Source organism: Sciurus vulgaris, assembly GCF_902686455.1.
Source record: "Sciurus vulgaris genome assembly, chromosome: 6".
Lineage (NCBI taxonomy): Eukaryota > Metazoa > Chordata > Mammalia > Rodentia > Sciuridae > Sciurus > Sciurus vulgaris.
Window position 1 is genome coordinate 23,351,832 of NC_136466.1, and position 20,793 is coordinate 23,372,624.

General features: G+C 42.5%; 1 protein-coding gene across 5 annotated transcripts in view; it reads right to left on the minus strand.

The window, feature by feature from the left end:
• The window catches only part of SGCD (sarcoglycan delta), a 629,843-nt gene that overhangs the window by 155,795 nt on the left and 453,255 nt on the right, over positions 1-20,793 (minus strand). For all 5 annotated transcript variants that reach the window (XM_079144990.1, XM_079144988.1, XM_079144989.1 and 2 more), the window contains exon 4: positions 2,817-2,904. In XM_079144990.1, the coding sequence (XP_079001116.1) occupies positions 2,817-2,904 (88 nt within the window). The remainder of the gene's footprint in view (positions 1-2,816; positions 2,905-20,793) is intronic.

Consider the following 20,793-nt stretch of genomic DNA (forward strand, 5'->3'; position numbering starts at 1 on the left):
GTGGGTCCCTTCCTATGTATGAACTGAGATTACACTGGACTCATGAAACGTCTGTGAGGTTTACAGGGAATGCATTGAAGAGACCCTAGCAATCAGAAAATGCAAGGCACAATTAAGTTATCTTTCCTTTCAGGGTTTCACAGAACACAAAATGGATTAACCAAGGGCCAGAACCATTTGGATATCTAATGCTCTGTAATTGAGGCTTCAGCCAAAGCCCCAAGAGCAACTGCTGGCTCAGTGGTGCAGACTGCTTGTCCTTTGTAGATTTCTCCTGGGGCTGCCAGACTTCTGGACATGACTGGAATCTTAAAATCATGACTCTAAAGGGAATTGCAAATGGAGTTAGGGACTGCTCTGGAGGTCCCTTGGAGAGCCCATTGTTTCTTTTGGGATGGAAAAAAAAATCACTGGTTATATTGTGAAAATGATCTTCAGTCAATCTCTCTTTGTCTGGCAGTCGACTTGTGAAGTACCTTCTCCTCAACAGGGTGGAGAACTGGAGTCCATCAGGATTTATCCATAGCCTCCAGGTCAAGCCACTGCCACAAAGCTGGAAATTGAAAAGGCCTGGGGGCCATTTAGCTGAAAACTTCTTCCCCTATCTCCCTTGACTCTGGGACCCTTCTGAACTACCTGAAGCTGTAGAAACAACCCTACCACCTTCTTTCTTGCAGCATTGTGGGTAAAATTTACACTTTTAGTCTCTCTTGGGAATTTAACTACCACTGAAAGCATTGTTTCATGCAAAGAGATTACCTGACACTTGTAAGTTTGGAACATCTAATGGAGTTTTAAGATATTTTTTCAGGAATGAAGAATTTTTGAATCCTCAGGACTGCCTTAGTAGACCTCATTGCTTGGAAGGCAGGGATAATTTGCTTTCCAATTAGCACACCACCCAATGTAACTGGAATTAGAAGATATGGGTGCTGAAACTATTCAGGGCTCTCCACTGGGTGTATAAACGTAATGTTAATGGAGAACCAGAGCAGAAAACCCTTATGAATATGGGTGTGAGTGTTTATATGTACAGACTTATAATTTAAACCCATCTATTATCCTCTCTAGAAGTCATCTTGAAATCTCCTGTTACCCAGTGTTAGAATGTTTTTGCCTATCTCATTTTATTAGCTGTCTTGTGCCTCCCTAGGAGTGAGTGATAGGTATCTTCTAACTCCCAACAGGGCTTAACTTGGGAATAGGAGACGAAAGACAAGACTACCGAAGGGGTGAAAGGAAAAGAGAGAAAGAGGAGAAGAAAGAAAGAGGGGAGGGAGAGAGGTGGTGGGGAAGAGAAGCAGGTGAGAGAGGATGGGGAGAACAAGATGGGAGTCAGGGAGACTGGGGAGAGAGGGGAGAGGCGGAGATGAGGACTGAGATGCAGGAAGGGAGAGAGGAAGAAGGCAGCGGAGAGAGAGAAAAGGGAGTGAGGGGAAGAGAGAGAGACTGACTGTTTTGCTGAATAATAGTTATTTGGGCAGTTTCAGCTTTATCCAAACAAAATCTCAAGTAAGCCAAATCTCCCTCTGCAAATAAATGGCAAATGATCAACAGGCTAAATACGCTCCTTTTGAAGGTGGGGATCTGGGAGCCGAGGTTGGATTTATTTCCCTCCTGGAGGCTGTTTTCACACATGCCGCTTAAATCATTGTTTACTGAAGCTGTTTATTTAATTATTTAGCACGCCGACTGCAGGCCAGATGTTGCATAAGCGCGGCCGGCCGGCAAGAGCGCCGCATGTGGAACGATGTGTTTGTGGATTACAGGCTCTGCGTGAGCTCCTCAGCGCCCGATGGTCCAAGTCACCCAGTGATTGTGAATCTCTTGACATCCATCTGCAGTTTTCCTGGGGACAGGGAGTGGGGCTCTCTCCCAGCAGAAAAGATTCCGGGCACCAAAGCACCTGTTTCCCTGCGGCTTATGAGTGGGGCTCCAGAAATTTTAGTCACGGTAATGTTTCAGGGCATTTGGGCAACTGGCTTTGCAAAATATCCATCTGGATACTTTTCTCATAGCCCTGAAGCCAAACAAATGGCATTTTTGCGGGAAGGATAACAATGCCATTCAGATGAGCATCCTCTCCCTTCCAGGGTGGCAGTGCATGATGCCTCTCTGTTCACTACTGCCTCTCACCTACGGAGGGTGCAGCATTCACACCACTCAACACATTAAGCAACCACGAGGCCCATGGCCAGCATTATAGTCATTGCTATGAATAATCAATCCTTGTTTAAATTTTAGGAATGTGCCGCTTCAGACCCAGTGGGTGCTTTCCGCAGCTGTTAGGATCAGATCTGCTATATTAAAAAGAACCAAACAAACATTTTCAGTGGCTACATCTGCATCTTGCAGTTGAGTTATGTTCAAAGTCAGCGCATATAGCGAATATGGCATAGATTCAAACTATCATTAAAAACCCCTTTTAAAACCCATAAAGCACGGCGCATGGCTTTGTACACACTCTGCTCTCTCAATCAATCTAACACAGCCAGTGCTTCCTCCAGCAGCAGAGCAGGGAGCTCTTTTTGGTTGAGCAGCAGGACAAGCAGCTGGTTTGTATTTAGGGGCCATGGCCTATGAAAAAATAGCTTTTTCCCCTAAGCAACTATCACTGGACTTCCCAAGTTAAAATGTAACTAGATCGGACTCTGTCCTTCAGGTGACTTATGGAATTTATCTTGTATTTTTCTTTCTTGACCCAGTAAATACGTTAACTAACCTTTCCAAGTTCATGGGCTGCTTCGTTTGACCTTCAAGTCTATGTTTTCTGAGTGCCTAGCAAGGATCTGGCTTTAAGTTCCTTCTTTTCTTACCTGTTATCAGCTGAGTTAGCACTTTAGTCTGATCATTGAGAATGTTCACTGTCACATTTCTGGCAGATTTGAAGTATAGGGCATTACCCTGCAATAAGAAAACAAAAGAAATACATGAAAATGGCAGGTTTTAACCTCAAAGAACTATATAATCTCAGCTCTCCAAGGAGCTGAACTGGTTTTAGCCAAATTCCAACTGATGTGTTTTATTACAAAACTCCAACAAATGTTGAATGATCCCACATACATGATAATTAAAGGAGATACACTCAACATAGAATTCCTCCAGAGGCAGGTGTGTGCATGTACACACACAACCTAGGTTTCCCTAGAAAACACGCAGAAGTTGTTAGAGTTGAATCAGAGACAATTGGGACATAGAGCCCTTTAGACCTTACTGCAGATATGAGCTATCTTTGGTGCACAGAAAAATCAGGCATAATCTCTTAACCACGTCCTTTGTAGTTTACAGTTTCAGCAAAGGAATAACAAAGAATCCTTAAAAGACAGCTGATAGCTGCAGTGGAATACCCAAGGTCTGCCCCTTGGGCATGTCCACCAGCTGGGAGAATCCAGTGAACCTGCTTGCAACGCAAGCATACAAAACCTGGGAGATCTGGACTCCCTGAGTAAATCACTTTCCATTCTTCCTTTCCTTTTTTACAGATTACTTTTCCTCCAAGTACTGTGTGCTGTCATCCATGCCCCTCTTTATCAAAACAACTCAGTTGTTTTGGTGCAAAAATATTTCTAGACGGTATGTAGCTAAAGGGGCGTGGCTATATTCCAAGTAAACTTGATTGACAGACCATGATATTCGCATTTCACTTCATTTAAATTTTATATTTAAAATCTAATATCATCTTAATGTGTCATGACATAGTACTTTTCCTCTGTTTTATTCCCTCCATCAATCATTTAAAAATGTAGAAAACATTCTTACTTTGATGGCAACACAGGACAGAGGGTTAGATGTAGCTCAAAGGCTATTCTTTGCCAGTCTTGGGTTTAGAAGTTCTCTTTTTCACTAATGCTTGCCAGCATTGTCTAGTTGTCATAGATAAAATGAATATTGTGGTCAGTTCTGTCTTTCCAAACATGGCTACACCTGCCTGAACTCTCTGTGAAACTCAACCCTCAGTATCGAGTGTTGAGAGTGGAGACAGAGGATGGGAGAGCAGTACTGAGATCAGGGGTCGCTGATGCCCTTACGGCTGTGGCATGCCCGGTTCCTGGGAAGGTTTCTATGCAAGGGCACAGGATGCCTCACTGCTGTAGCAATGCCCTGCATAAGGAGGCTCTGAGCTAAAGTCCTATCAGTTCTAACCTTGATCTCAGGCACACAGCTCCTGGGAAGGAAGGAACTCTTATGCTAAAGAACCACAATGTTTCACCAGCTCCCTTCTCCAGTTTCTGCCTGCCTTACAGTAACTTTAGAAAATGGACTTTCTTGAGAGCTGCACAAAGCTCCTAACATTGCACTTTGCAACTATGGATTCCAACTGTGGAAAAGCTACATAGGATGTCCTAGTTTCTGTAACGTTCCTGAATACAAGGAATAATGGTTGCACAGTCTTTAACCTGATAATGAGATGTATATAAATATAGACTGCTGGCATAACTCTTTAGACCTGCATCTCCATCAGAGAGCAGGCTCCACCCGATCCCAGCCTACTCTCCAAGATCTGTGTCTGTGAATCCTTATTTTCCAATCCCCCTTCAACCCTCGACAGACCCAAGAGTTTGGTTGTGCTGGTTGAGACAATCCAGTCTGTTCAAATACATGAAAACCATCATCGTACAAGAGAGGCGAAACTTGGTCTTTACCTTCAACATCTTACTTCCCAATGGGGATAAGTCTACCAGGCAGCGGACCAGTAGGGAGCTACAAGGCGTTTGGAGGGCTTTTCTGAAGGATGGGATTCTTCACAGCTTGGGCCTGGGGAGTGGAAAGACTTTAGAGAGGAGCAGACATTTGCGCTGACTGCTGATGAGAACCTGGGTATGGTTTCACCCAGTTGAAATGAAGAACAAAGCTCGTGAAGGTAAGTATGGGCTGAGTGTCTGATATCTTTTTCCTTTTAATTTTGGTGAGGTTGAGGACTGGATTAGCGAGTCCATCCTAGCACCTGCAGATGGAAACTGGCAGGCTGCGTGCTCACAGATAGCTGGTTCCCAGGCCTGAGGTGGCTTTCGCAAGAGGAGGAGAGGGGTTGGTTGGCAGCCACCATACACTGACAGTCTGAATCTGCAGTCTGTCTCATCTTAGGTTTACTGCTAACATGGATAACCAATACCCACAACTCATTCAGGACCTGAGTAACCAGCTATCTTTGGGTAAGAATTATTGATCAGGTGTTGGGGAAAGAGACAATGACTTTTGACACACCAGGTAATGACTGATCCAGTGTAATCTCCAACTGTGGCTTAAAATTTAAATGTCTCCAAATGAGAAAAGTTTCTCTAGCTAGACATCGTGGCACATGCCTGCAATCCCAGTGGCTCCAGAGGCTGAGGTAGAGGGATCTCAAGTTCAAAGCCAGCCTTAGCACCTTGGCAAAGCCCCTAAACAACTGAGCAAGACCCTTACACAAAATAAAGAATAAAAAGGACTGGGGAAGTGGCTCAGTGGTTGAGTGTCCCTGTGTTGAATCCTGGTATAAAAAATAAATGAAGTTTTTTTAATTGGGTCAGGAAAGAAGTACATTCAGTCTAATCTTATCATTTTTTTCTGTTGATGAGGGAACAAATATTATTCTGAAATAGTTTCTTCATCATTATTTCTGAGACTGTTTAGCAATTCTACTTAAAGCTTCAAAACAATTCTTTTAAAACTTTTTGTTTTAGTTATCCATGATGGTGGAATGTATTTTGACATAGCATACATCCATGGAGAATGACTTTCCATTTTTGTGGTTGTACATGATGTGGAGGTACTCTGGTCATGTGTTCATATAAGAACATCGGAAAGTGATGTCCAGTTCATTCTCTCACCTTTCTTATTCCCATCCTCCCTCCCGTGGCTTCACTCCCCTTTCTCTAATCCAGTGATCTTCTACTCTTCCCTGTACTTAATGTGAATTAGCATCTGCATATTAGAGAGAACATTTGGCCTTTGATTTTTTGGGATTGGCTTATTTCACTTAGCATGATAGTCTCCAGTTTCATCCATATACCAGCAAATGCCATAATTTTCATCCTTGTTTAAGACTGAGTAATATTCCATTGTGCGTATGTACCACATTTTCTTTTCTTTATCCATTCTTCTGTTGAAGGGCACCTAGGCTGGTTCCATAGTTTATCTATTGTGAATTGAGCCGCTCTGAACATTGATGTGGCCGTATCACTGTTAGTATGCTGATTTTAAGTCCTTTGGGTATATGCTGAGGAGTGGGATAACTGGGTCAAATGGTGGGTCCATTCCAACTTTTCTGAGGAATCTCCACAGTGTTTCCATAATGGTTGCACCAATTTGCAGTCCCACCAGCAATGTGTGAATGTACCTTTTCCCCCACATCCTTGCCAACATTTATTATTACTTATATTCTTGATAATTGCCATTTGAACTGGTATGAAATGGAATCTCATAGTAGTTTTAATTTGCATTTCTCTAATTGTGAGAGATGTTGAACATTTTTTTCATATATTTGTTGTCTGATCATATTTCTTCTGGTAAGTGTCTATTCAGTTCCTTTGCCCATTTATTGATTGGGTTACGTATGTTTTTGTTGTTAAGATTTTGCTTCAAAACAATTCTAATGAAATATGAATTCATGACCTAGAATGTTTCCAGCAGTAATGCACTAAATTTCTTTTTATATATTCTTAGTCTGATACTGCAGAGAGAAGAGTGGCCTGAAATCAGACAACAGGATAAAGTCCCTGCCACCAACTGCTGTGTGACCCTGATATCAGCTCATTCTTTGCACTGTCCACCATCAACACCAATATCACTGTTAAGCTCCTGTCTGCCATGACTGAGCACCCCATGGGCCAGGTGTGCAGGAGGAAATCTGGTGTCCAGTTACCTGCCAGTCCCGACTTGACTGCTTGGGAGTTGTATGAATTAACCAAGTTACATAATTGTTCCAAGCCTCATTTTTAAAAAATGACAGTGCAAAGTTAATTATTAAATTATTATAATACACATAATATTGAAATTATTAAATCCTAGATAAAATTATTCAAACACACGTGATTCCAGGTGTAATTAGTAGTAACACATGTGGTCCAGTGCCAGGCACGCATGAAGCCCTAAGTAATTTTTAGGGCAAAGAGAGGAGGAGGGAAGGATAAGTAGCAAAGGAGACAAGAAGTGGGGGGTGGGGAGGAGAGAAGGAAGAGGAAAACGGCCAGGGTAGGGATGGAGAGATCAGAGGAAGATCTTGGGTATGTCTCTGATTTCCCCAATGCATCAGCCAAGCAAATCAAGGGTTTTCTTCCATACCACTATTCTGTTTTCCTATTTCAAAAGGACTCCCTATATACCGATGGCTTACCACTGTCTTCCAAATCCCAGTGTCTCCAAACACTACCTGCCTGTTCTTCCAATTATGGGAAAATTGAACAGCTTTGCTCAAGATTCACAACGAGAGATACAATCAAACCACCCATTCCTTTTCATTACCTTGTCAAACTGTTATAGTTTGGCATTAATTGTTCTAAGACGCTGACATCCTGGGGCCTAGAACCTTAGCTGTATCAGGGTTTGAGGGAGGCACCTGATTCTCACCTGGGACATCCTCAGGTATGCATCTGGCAGACAGAGTGCCAGAAAAAGGCAAGAGCCAGTCTACAAAGTGAAGAGCCTCCCAGGGGACTGGATCCCTGGGATTCTTATTTTGTTCTTCGACTCTGCCTACAGAGACTTGGCAGGGAAACACCAGCCAAGCGAAGCATCCCGGAGGCCTCTGCTCGGCTATAGCAAGCAAGGGAAAGGCTCTGGCGTCTGATGACAAGCTAGCCTCGGCCCTCCCCACCTCCCCTCTCTCCCCTGCATTCCCTCCTGCTCACCACTGTGACTTGGGCTTGCTGACCTCAAGGCAACCGTGGACAAGAGGGTGTCCCTGGAGAAGGAGCCTCCTGGGGGTCAGTTCTGCTGCCAGAAAGGAGTCTGGCTGCTCCTCACCTGATGAGGAGGAGGGTCAGGGCAAGTCAGTCCCCAGCTGATCAGCCTTCGATTCTTCTGGACGCAGGGACCTCATGTAGAGTAGAGACAGGAGGCAAGGCCCCACCCTCCCACAGAGAAGAAGGATGGTCCACACGCACATGCCCTGAAAGGCCCACATTGTGCACATTTTGATGGAGAGGAATTCCACCACATCTCTGTCTCTCTTTAAAGGAGACTAAGCAGAACAAAATCAAATCCTTTCTTGATGACTTGGGGCCACTGAAATGAACATTATTTTTTTCACCACATCCTCCAGGGGCTACTATATGCCTGTGGCTCTTTGAGCACTGAAAGGCTCCATCATGTGACATTTTAAAATTATTGTAGCTGATTGCTAAACATGTATTATTTATTCTCATATCAAAGCAGAGTGCATAAATGTCAAATGCTACAAGGCTTGTAACAAAGAGCAGCAATCCACACCTCTCCCTTTTACAAGAGTTTTCAATTTGTCTGGATGTTTCTGTCTGGTGTTTCTCTTCCCATGGCCCAAAATATGCTACTATGCTGTCTGTCCATCGGTCAACTTTGTATGCTATTTCCATGCAATGGTCTAGACTTTATATATTGATAAACTGATAAATTGATATTCATAATTATGTGCATATTATTCACCACTGAGTCAAAGAATATACTTTAGCTACACTTCCTTTTTCTTTCTATACAATTTTTCTTTTCTTGTACAATTTTCTTTGCTTGGAGCCAATACATCCTTCATTAAAAATTTTGCCTGATTTTTTTAGTTTTTTCTATCCTTTGTGTTCCAACCTTTGTCTTTAGTTTCTATTTGATGAAAGACATTTTCAACAATGTTCTATTCTTTCTATTAATTTTTTGAAAAACTTTTCTACTATTAATTTCAAAAGCATTTTTTTTTTATCATCTCTTCCTGATTCACATACCATGCTCTCTCAGCAGGAATGCTAGTACTGATAGGAGGCTGTTTCTGGAAGGGTGAATCTTTCCCTAGGGTACAATACTGGGAATTTGGCTCATTCCTGGGAACACCTCCAAACTGGGCCAGTCAGTACCTCTAGGCAAGTTTTATCAGAGGAATTCTGCACACTCCTACCAGGAAGTGGGTTGGTAGAAATTCACAATAAGAATTCTGGGTATCCAAGGGGAAGGGGTTGGGCATATTGCTGTGCAGTGGACTTTCCATTAAACCTTCTGTCTTCCATGGTCCGTCGCTGATTTCATCTGTATTGGGTGTCCCAAGCACAGAGTTCCTCTGGTCTAAACCAGCTTCTAGAAAATACTCCTCCTATCTTCTACAGGAGAAGTTAGATGGTATCTGGGAATAGACGACTGTTCTACGGTAGATTTTCAAGCACTCCTCTTTTTTAGCTGCACTTCAGGGTACATAGTGACTTTTGTTTTCTAGATTTTATCTTCTGGCAGCCTAGGAGATACTTCACCTTGACCCACTCACCACACACCCTGACCTTCAGATCTCCAGGGGCATCGGTTCCCCGGCCTTGTCAGGGTACTACATCAGGCACTAACTCACATTTATTATTTTTCTCTGTTTCCTTTACTGAAAGACTCTTGATCCCAGCTTTGCAGTTGAACTACCTCTCGTCCACCCACTTCAGATCATTTTGTTAGGTAGGAGTTCAGGGGCACCAAGATGGTGGAGACAGTGTATAAGAAAGAAGCTGCTGAAATACAAGACAAGGGGATGAGTCAATAAATGACCAAGGGGGGTACAGTGGGCAGTATTCTAATTAGGTTTCTTGAAGTAACCATGGGGGAGAAATTAGAGAATATTCTAATCGGGTATTGCAAGGTGACCAATGGGAGCAAATGGGGTAAGGTCTTCATTCTGGTCTATGTAAGGAAGAGAACACCTCACATCTCAGCATATAAGACCCTAATTTCCAAACTTTGGGGGACCTTGAGCCTCTCTCTCTCTCGTCCAGCCACTTCGTTCTGAGTGCTACCCTCACCTTCAATAAATCTGTACTTTGCCTGTTACTTCTGAGTATCTCACTGAATTCTTTATTCATGACACCAAGGACCTGGACCTAAACTAAACATCCCAAAAGTAATGGTTTAAAATGTTGTTGACATTTCTTCTCCCTTTATCTGTGCCCATAGGAGTTGAGTCCTTTTATTTTTTATTTTTTGTTCACTTATGGTTTCAGTGGTGTTTTTGAAGGAAGGAAGGTCCTATGATTTCTCAGGGCTCTCAGTTTGTCTACCTCTAGAGCTGCCTCATACCATTGCCTTCACAAGAGCAAAGCTGGTTAAAATTGCATGTGATTTCAGAGCAGGACCCAAGAGCCTGTCTTAAGAATTTCTATAGACATTAATGGAGTGCCTGGCACATGTCAGATCCTGTCCCAATCCCTAGAATAAAAAATATGAATGACCTTTATCTTTAAGAAGCTCCTATCCCAGGAGGAGACTGAGTTGATGTAAAATAACCATAACAACAATGTGATATTACTTCAGTCAAGATTTATGCTCTCCTGGGATGAGAGACAGATTTTAATATTTGCATTTAATCACAACCATATCACCCCAGTCTGTTTTGAAGTGATATGGCAGCCAGAAGCTTCTTATCTTGATAATCCTACACTGTAGTGTAACTCCCTGGCCCTCCCAGGAGCTAACAATCTGTTCCGGGAATTTAGATAAACAGAGAAAACCATGAGATTAGCACACAAACAACTTTCACGCAAGGGAAGGGTCTGAACTCTCAGTGTGAGTGAAGTTCAGAGGAGGAAGGGATTAGGGCAGCTGGAATCCTGAGAGGGGTCTCCCAAGGAGAATTGAGCTGGCTTCGCCCTTTCCTCCTACTGGAAGAAGGGTGGGCTCATAATAACTTTGTTTTTATCTAATGCTAAGCAGGTAGCTAGGGCGGCTGTCTTCCTGGAGCAAAGGTGGAGAATGAGCTCTGGAGTCTGGCAGATCTGGGCTTCCATGCCAACTCCACTTCTTCAGTAACTCTGTGACCTTGGGTAAATCATTTCTCACTGAGTTTAGTTTCTGCATCTATGAAATGAAATTCAAGGTGACCCAATGGTGTTGAAGGAAAGAAACTCAAGAAAGAAAATATAGGAAAAGCATCTGCAAAAGCACTTCAAAACTGCAAAGAAACCCAAAAGCAGCACGAAGACACAAAAGAACCAAAAGCTGCACAAAGAGAGTTTCTTGGAGAAACAGCTGATTCTACTGCTGCAGCAAGACATCTATAGCATGAGCCAGGAGCACCTCAATGCCAGAAAGAAAGTATGCAAAGAAACGGACACCCAAAATGCCCACGATATTGGGGGTATGTGAAAGCGATACAGGAGACATCTGAAAGAGTTCCCAATAGCCATGGATGGAACAAATATCCTAGTGCTGAAATATAACCCAGAATATAAAATAATCTATCCATGAGTCCATGTAGATATGAATAAATGAATAGATAGTTAAATGGGGAAGAAGAGTCAAACATCCTGGGCAAAAGAATGTCACATAATTTATGTAACTAATTCCCCACTCTTGAAGGTGGATTGCACACGGTGTCTTCCTTTCAAAGAGGACAATATAGAAGGGAAATGACAGGATAACTTGACTGCTAAGAAATCCGACAGACACTGCTCCAGCGAGGTGACCCAGGTGAACAACGTCAGCAGTGGTGACTCGTCTCCTGTTGATACAGTTGCCCTTGATAAGCCGTGAAGAACATGGCACTTCACCTGAGGGCCCCTCTTCACAACCCATGCCCCCATCGATCAGTAGACACGTCTCAGTTAAAGGCCATTTTACAAAAATGCCTGACCAGCACTTCTCAAACTGTCCAGATCACTGAGAAGAGACTAAGGAGACATAGGGACCAAATGCATTAGGAATCTGGATTGGATCCTGAGACAGAAAAGGGTGTATTTGGTCAACACTAAAACAGATGGGCTTGAGTTAATAATGATACACCGATATTGGCTCAACAGACATTAATAAGAAAATTGGAGTGTGGGGTATATGGGAACACTCTACTATCTTCACAGCTTTTCTGAAAATATAAAACTATTACAAAATAAAAGTCTTTGTTTTGAAAGCTCTCTTAGGGTGCTGAATTCTTTTTTTTTTTTTTTTAAGAATAGCATTTTTTTATTATTTATTTTTTTAATTAAAAATCTTAAATTTACATAGGGCAATATTGTTTGATTCATTCTGTTATTTTTTTCCCTTCCCCCCAACCCCTCCCACCCCTCTTTTCCCTCTATACAGTCCTTCCTTCCTCCATTCTTACCACCCTCCTTATCCCTAACCCTAAACCTAACCCTAACCCTAACGCTAACCCCTCCTACCCCCATTATATGTCCTCATCCGCTTACCAGCGAGATCACTCGTCCTTTAGTTTTTTGAGATTGGCTTATCTCACTTAGCATGATATTCTCCAATTTCATCCATTTGCCTACAAATGCCATAATTTTATCATTCTTCATGGCAGAGTAATATTCCATTATATATATATATATATATATATATATATATATATATATATATATATATGCCACAGTTTCTTTATCCATTCATCAACTGAAGGACATCTAGGTTGGTTCCACAATCTGGCTATAGTGAATTGAGCAAGGCTGCTGAATTCTAAGACCTAGAATTTTAGAAGAGGCCCTGGAAAAGCACCCATCTTTGAGCAAGCAAGGGAGTACAGACAAATGACTCCTCTTTGGGTTGGATCATATCAGAAATATTTCTCTTACATGGAGATACATTTCTGTCCCATAGGTTTTTGACTTCAGGAACAATAAAAGAATCCTCTTTGGACCCACTCACAGCCTGAGTGAAGTCCCAGGGCCCTCTAAGATGATCATTCTTCCCTGGTCAGTTTCCAGAAAATAGGGTGCTGAGAAGTTTCTGGGCTTCTGTGGAGTAGATATCACAATGAATGAACTGTAGTACGGATGTTTCCTAAAATAATACAAACTCTTGATATGACCTGGAAAGATCAAAGCTGATTCAAATACAGATTTGTCATTAAAATCATTTCCAAAAGGTTGCATCAAATGTTTCTCTTATATTACTGTTAGGGTTTAAATGTGACATGACCCCAAAAGCTTATGTGTGAGATGATGCAAGAAGGTTCAGAAGAGAAATGCTTAGGTTGTTAAGAGTCTTAAGCAAATCAGTGAATTAATCCCCTGATAGGGATTAATTGAGTGGTTACTGAAGTGGTAGGGTGTAGCTGGAGGAATTAGGACTTGGGGACATGGTTTTGGTGTATATATTTTGTATCTGGAGAGTAGAAACTCTCAGTTTCCTGATGAACATGTGAACTGTTTCCCTCTGCCACACTCTTCCACCATGTTGTTCTGTCTCACCTGGAGCCCCAAGGAATGGAGCCGGCTTTCTATAGATGAAGACCTCTGAACCGTCGGCCTCAAATAAACTTTTCCTCCTCTAAAACTGTTCTTGTCAGATCTTGTATCCACAGAAGTGAAAAAAGCTGATTCAAACAATTATTTTAATAGGATGCTTTAATTTATCTGAATTGACCATTTGAAAAGCACTTTTATAAACATTACTTTAGTATGGTCATTTCTATTTTACCTTGGAGTGTCTTTTTATAATTAGGTTTGGGTGGATTTGCATTGTTTTGAAAAAAATTCCAACAGTGAACAACAAAGCTACACTACGAAACATCTTGTCAAGGTAAGCTGGAAAATGGTCCAGATTTTCTACCATAGCTTCCTCGTTCAGCTACTCTGAGTACGTCCAATTTTGGGTGCATCATGATCTTTCTCAGGGCTTTGCGAAGTGGGTCTGTTCTAAGGATTCCTTTGGGACACAGTGCTAACTCGTCAACGCTGCAGGGGAATTGCTAGTGCTTCCAGTGCCCAGCACATCTCTGGTACCCATTAGGCTTTCAGTAAATATTTACTGAATAACTAAAATGCTCAGATAAAATCAAGAGTCAATGGAGAGCGAGAGTTATCAACTGAAGCAGTAGTTATGTGATGGTTGACATGAACTGCCAAAGGGTTTTCAAAATCAAGCCACTTAGTATGGGCAACACGATGACCTAAACATGGAAAGCTGAGTGAGGGGAGAGGAGGCAGTACATACATGAAATTAACAAATATTAATATAGCTTCTCCTGCAGTGCAAGGAACTGTAGGGGATGCAAGCGAGACTTGAGCTGCCGAGTTTCCAAGTGACAGGGTGAAATAGCAGCACAAGATGTGACCACAAATTCTTGAGTTAGAAGTTGAAGAACGCGGGCTGGGGCTGCAGCTCACTGATGGAGCACTTGCCTCGCATGTTTGAGGCACCGAGTTTGATTCTCAGAATCACGTATAAATGAATGAATAAAATAAAGGTATATCAACAACTAAAGAAAAATGATAATTTAAAAAAAAATTGAAGGATGCTTGGGGTAATCCTGGGTCCACAATATGCAGGTGGCAGGGGGTGTCAAATGAGGTCTCTTTCAACTGCCCCATATGAATCCATTTCACTAACATTTTAAAAGTGTCTTCCAAGCATAAAGCACTGAGGCACATGCTGGATAGACGGCCTTCAATCTCCTGGAGTTCACTCTACAAGGGCAGATGGATATTGAATTCAGAGTTCCATAAATGGTGCTATCAACGTGATTGCAATGTGTGCAGTGAATGGAGATTAGAAGGTGAAGTGAGATCACATGCTGATCACCATAATTCCAGCATTAAGGCCTTTCTAAGAAAGGGACATTTTGACTGAGGTTACTGAAATGAGGGGGAACGGGTTAGCTGACAGAGGAGGAAGAACTTTTTACACAGAGCCACAGACAGGTGTACTAACTTCAGGGCACACAGCTTACTATATTTAAAGGACAGGGAGAAAAATGTCAGTGTGGTTGATGATCAAGGGAGAAATGAAAACTTTTGTGAACATTGCCCACACTGCCCTCTGATAAACAGGGATATTTAACTTTGATGTAAGAAAATACATTTTTTTTTTTAATGAATGGTGTCTTGAAAATTAAGTATTCTTTTCTTTCCTTTATATTTTCTTCTGTTTACATTGGAGTCTTACCTGTCATATCAACATGTCAAATCTTTTCCTGGAGCTCACTGTTGCATGTAGTTAAGTAGGTATACAAATGAAAACCAGTTTTCTCAACACTATCCACCGAACAGTTGGTAATTTCCCCACAAATACGTGGTGCCACTTTTATCATATATTAATTCCCAAACAGACATGAGTCTGTCTTAGAGCCTTCTAGTCTGTTCTATTGTCTGTTCTTGAGCCAAAACCCTATTGTTTTTATTACTGTGGTTCTGAGCTATGCCTAAAAACCTGGTAGGTCTCTCTACATGCATTTATCTCACAGTCCCTTTTGAGAGTTTTGAACTTCCCCCAAAAGGAGTAGTCATGGAAGGATTTTAAGCAGAAGAGTGGTTTAAACTGACTTTCATTTAAACACTGTATTAAGCTATGGGTTATGATAACAAAAATATCTGAGATTAGCTACTTAAGAATAAAAGATTGTTTAGCTCCAGTTTTGGGGGTTCAAATCCAGGATGTGACGTCTGTTGAGGATGGCCCATCCCGAGGGCTGTGTGTCAGACAGAGCATTCACATCTCAAAACAGGAAGTGTGTTGGGGCATGATTCCACAACCTCTTTTGAAGGCACATTCCCAGTGACCTCAGGACCACCCACTGGGCCCCCCTCCTAAAGGTGCAGAGCATAGCTCCTCTCCCAATACCAATACCCTGGGGACCAAGCCTTTATACCTGGACCTATTTAGGGGACACTCTCCATGTGTGAGGATGGCAAATGACCACTCTACCTCGTGGGTGTCAACCAGGAAAAAGTGCATGCGATAGAAGGCGACTATTCAGCCGCCCAGGAGAGGGGACAAGGAGAGCTTGAACGGGAGTGGAAGCAGAGACAGCAGGGAGATTAAAGATATATTTTTAGATTCCATGGGGGTTGGTGATTGATTTGGCAGGAAAAATGGGGCAGAGTCAAGGATGACTTTAGTGCTTTTTGGCAATTGGAGAGGTACAGCTTTTGACTGAGCTCCAGAACAGCGGGTGAGGGAATTATTGAAGGGAAAACTTGGTAGATGAGAAGTTGTGGACTTAAAATGCTGCGTGGTAAACGTCAAGTATGACACATCTGCGTCTGACATACTGGGGTGCAGAGTTCACATTTCCTTCAATTCTATATTGTGACTTTTGAGTGACTCTGTACAGGCCCCCTAGATACTGAAATCTTTATAAAATGTTCACAATTCTGCAATCTTAGCTGTCAACTTTCACTCATAAATCTGTGCATTTCCATGTTGATTCTCTCTGATGGCTTAAACTTTGTTTCCTACTCTTTCTGGGCATTGGCACTGGGGATCCTTGTGAGATGGCTGACATATTAAAATGTAGTTGTCATCTGTAGGGTAACATGTTAAATCTGATTTCCCATAGTTTTGAAGATTTACAAAGAATTCAAAGAAAATTTTCAAGAAATGAAAATTCAATGAATCTTCTGGTGTGTGTGTGTCTATGTGTGTGTCCAAAGCCAGGTGGACAATTACATACACAGAGCTATGAATAACCAAATAGGAAGATGTAAAAGTGTAAGCTAATTCTAATTTCCTAGCTGAGGTTCCTGAAATGTAGCTCACTCCATAGGAAAACAAAAGGTTGACACGTTTTCCTCTTTGGGGACAAGGTCTGGTATAAAGGTTAACTGAAGTGCTTTGGGAAAGGAAGACTTCCCAACATCCCTTCAAAGACCCAGGTGACACAGTGCAGCCCAGACCCCTCTGTGAGCAAGCACCTCCACGGCAGCACAGCTGTGAGGTAGTGTCTAGAGATGCGTAGCCGATCCTTCCACAGATGAGGAAACCAAGGCCAGAGCACATCCAGTCACCCTTCCATGCACCCTGACACCCTGTGTGTGTCAGAGCCGTGAAGAGCAAGTGGAGAGCCTAGTTCTGCACTTGGAAAGACAAAATCAATACTCTTGTAACAATCAAAGCCCCCTGAGATCAGAGTCAGACTGTGAAGGCAGGAGTGTGTTCAAGACCCTGGTTCACCATGAACTCAGGTAACAAGTTTATGCTCACAGCATCTGAAAGGACACCTTTGACAACCACCTCACCCATCTTTCTAGTATTTTCCTGTGTTGTGCAGAAAATTTTCCATAATATGTAACTAGTCATTCTTAGAACAAACAAACAAAAAGATCCATTTGTCTCTGAAAGGTTTTATGAGCAAGACATTCACAAACATTTAATAATCCTCTCTCTCCCTTCCAAGTTCACAGTCTTGGTTAGAATTTTCCTCCTCTGAGAAGTCCTGCATCAACACAATTTGTTTTCCTTTGGGTACCAAACCTCTATATTTGTTTAATTATAGATTTTATTTTCTTAAAGTACATGTCAACTGAAAATACTGTAGGGCTCATTTGGGGACATGCTACTCTATAGCTTGCTTTGTATACATGAGAAGGTATGACTTAGATCTGACTTTATCTTCTTAAAATCCTAAGGGACTGAGCAGAGATCCTGTCACATGATGGGCACCCAGTGATGCCTGCTAGGTGGCTTCATGTCCACGACCCTAGTGAGCAGGAGTTACTGCCATTTTATAGATGGGGAAACTGAGGCTGGTGTGGGGCACGAGGTCAGCTAGCTTCAGTGCCGGTAAACTGCAAGGAGAGGACTTTGGACTCCAAAGCCAAACAGTTTCCTTCAGTTCTCTTGCTGAGGAATGTGCAGTCTAAGCAGTAAATGTAAGATCTGGATGAAGAAAAGGCTTCAACACTCGCCGGAGAAGTTAAGAAAATCTTTATAGGGGGCAGGACAGGCTTGACCAGGGATTTGGAGAAAGCCACTAAACAGAGACGCCTGCATGAAAGCAGTCAGCACCCTCACTTCCCCATGAGGTCAAAGTCATTCAGGCATTAAAGCACTGAAGCTCAGGACAGCAAGACTAAGATGTGTTTTCATATAGAAGGTTGTTTTTCGCGATGCAGAAAGAAAACAAAAGTGGTTCCACCCCTGTTCTTGAAAGAGAAAATGTCACAGGCCAAAATTCTCTGGCTTTTGGCCACGTCTGCAAGCAGGACTCTTCCATAGATGGTGTCCTTGGCTTTGCACTGGCTGCCAGCACCCCCAGATCCGGGTGCACAAGGCTAGGCTTTGTGGCTGGCTCCCCGCACATTCCTCAGCACTGCTTGCACATTGTTCTGCCCTCTATCAGTGAGGCCTGTTGCTTTGGATCTTGACCTTTCACAGAACAGTGCATGGCATTCTCAGGAGTCAACAGCGGCTCTCAGGAAAAGTTTGGGTGGAGATAACGGGAGCCTTTCAGAGAAGTCTGAGGTCAGAGTTAGTACAGGGAGTGAAACAGAATGGCTGCACAGGGGCAGGTCTGTGTCGTGGGAGAGAAATATGCCTAGCCCAGTGCTGCCTGACTTGATGGATAACAAGTTAGCATGGCATAGGAACAAACAACAAATTCCAAAACACTAACCCTGGATCTCTGGAATCTTTTTTGAGGGGCGCTTCTGTGGTTACATCATGCTTTGGAGGTGCAGAGTTCTGAACTGAGACCCTCGGCTTTGCTATTTCTGAACTAGTAGCCTTAGCCCACTCAACCTCAGTTTCTTACTGCAAAATGGGCATCGCGATATGGAAAATGGTATTACTAACAGTAACCCCCCCCCACAGAGCCCAAAGGAGTAAACGAAAGAGCATATGTAAGGAGTTTAGCACCGCGTTTCTAGATTTAAACATGTATTTTTAAGAAGTATTTTTACCACTGATGCTGATGGTCGCTAAGCACTGCTGACCTCACCAAATAGGGAGACATGAGGACGTAAACAGTCCTGCACTACACCTGCTGGGTAGAAGCACGATTTCAGGCAGATAGGGTAGGGCTGGAACCTGGCACTTCCATATACTAGGGTGTAAATGCAAGGTGTAGCTTGTCTCTGTTTCTGTTTCCTCACCTGTGAAGTGCGGGTGGGGGCCAGGGAGCAACACCTGCCTCACAGATTGCCATGGGAACTAAGAAAATATATGCAAGAGAGACAGCACTGTGCCAAGCAGAGAGTGAGGAGAGGACAGGAAGAGCCAACTAATGTTAAAGAAGAAGCCGAGTGCCCGTGCATGGAATGTGTGTCCAGGCAGCTCTCTGGTAGGACTAAGGAGGCACTGAAAGGCCCATGACCACAAAGGGTGTCTGAAGCCTCCAGGGTCAAGGCTTTTCCTTGTCTGTGAACCTTTCTATCTGGGAGAGGATGCACAGCAGACTTGGGGAGAATGGAGACAGGGTCGGTAGTAACTACTGACTCAGAGGAGGACCATGAAACCTGAAGTCCACGTGGGTCCTAAGTCATGGCCACCTGGGTAGGGCCTTCATAAAGAGGGATAGAAGTGAAAAGGGAGCATTCAAACAAAATGCTTCATGATCTGCAGCAAAGTATTTGCAACTTTGCGTCTGTGTAGTTATGAGAATTATGGGAAGGTGAATCAGTAATCCCCAGGTCACACAGGACCTGACCTAGATCTCGGGCTCGTCATTCAATTCCAGGACTGCGCCCTTCATCATCTGACTCTGCTGAGTCCTTGAATCTTTTCTTAATTTTTAAAAAAGTTTTATGGCACCAAGTATTGAACCCAGAGGTGGTTAACCACTAAGCCACATCCCTAGTCCTTTTCAAATTTAATTTTATGTTATTTTAATTTGAGACAAGGTCTCACTAAGATGCTTAGGGTCTCACTAAGTTGCTGAGGCTGATTTCAACTTGCAATCCTCTTGTCTCAGTCTCCTGAGTCAATGGGATTACCAACATGTGCCTGTATGCCCAGTGAGTTCTCCTATCTTAAAAAAGAGGCAGATAACATGAGTTTTTAATTTTCTTGTTAAAAAAGTAAGAAGTATATATTGCTTTTATGATCATAAAATAATGAATGTGTAATATGTTCATAAATATGAATACATAAAATAATGTTCATAAAAATGCCATTAAGGAAATATGGACAAAGACAGGCAATATGTAAATTTCTTAATGTTTTTTGAAGGCTCTTGATTTCTTTTTTGGCATATCAAAACTTCTAATTTCATGGTCAGGCGCAAAGGAGAGAAAAGAAGTGTCATAAGCATTGTGGCTAACTCCGAGAAGCAGCTCCACTATTTTAGAAAACACACATGCATTCTGCTCCATTCTCAGGGAACCAGTGAGGTGTCTGTGTTATAGTAGCATGACTGAGGAGACAAGGTGACCAAGAGGAAGTCAGCTAAACTAAACTTTCACTAGTGTGAGTCTACGCCCCTCACAAAGATACTGTCTTCTTCCCCATTCTCTAGAAAAGTGGTGGTATTCTGTGGTCAGGTACATCTGAGAAGGAATGCTTAACCACTCATCCCCTTAGGAAATACAGTCAGTATGGACAGAGGGGATGATGCTTGGACAGATACCTATGCTTCTCCTAACCCACAGCCACGTTGAAGCATGACAACAATGGCAATGGAAAACCAGTAAGTTCTAGGGGGTACCGAAAATATTAGGTAAGTTTCCTATTAGCTAGAATGGCAATAAAAACATGTATCAGGGAATGACATGGTGGCAAGGATAGAAATCTGACTCCTCAGGTCGATATTGGTGGGAGCGTAAAACTGGATCACCCCCGTGAGAAACGGTTATACATTCCTCAATAAATTCAACAGAGAATTACATGTGACTTAGCAATTCGACTCCTGGGTGTATATCCAAAAGAACAGAAAATGTATTTTGAAACAAAAACTTTATTACAAATGTTCATGGTAGCACCATTGATGACAACTAAAGATAGGAAGCAACA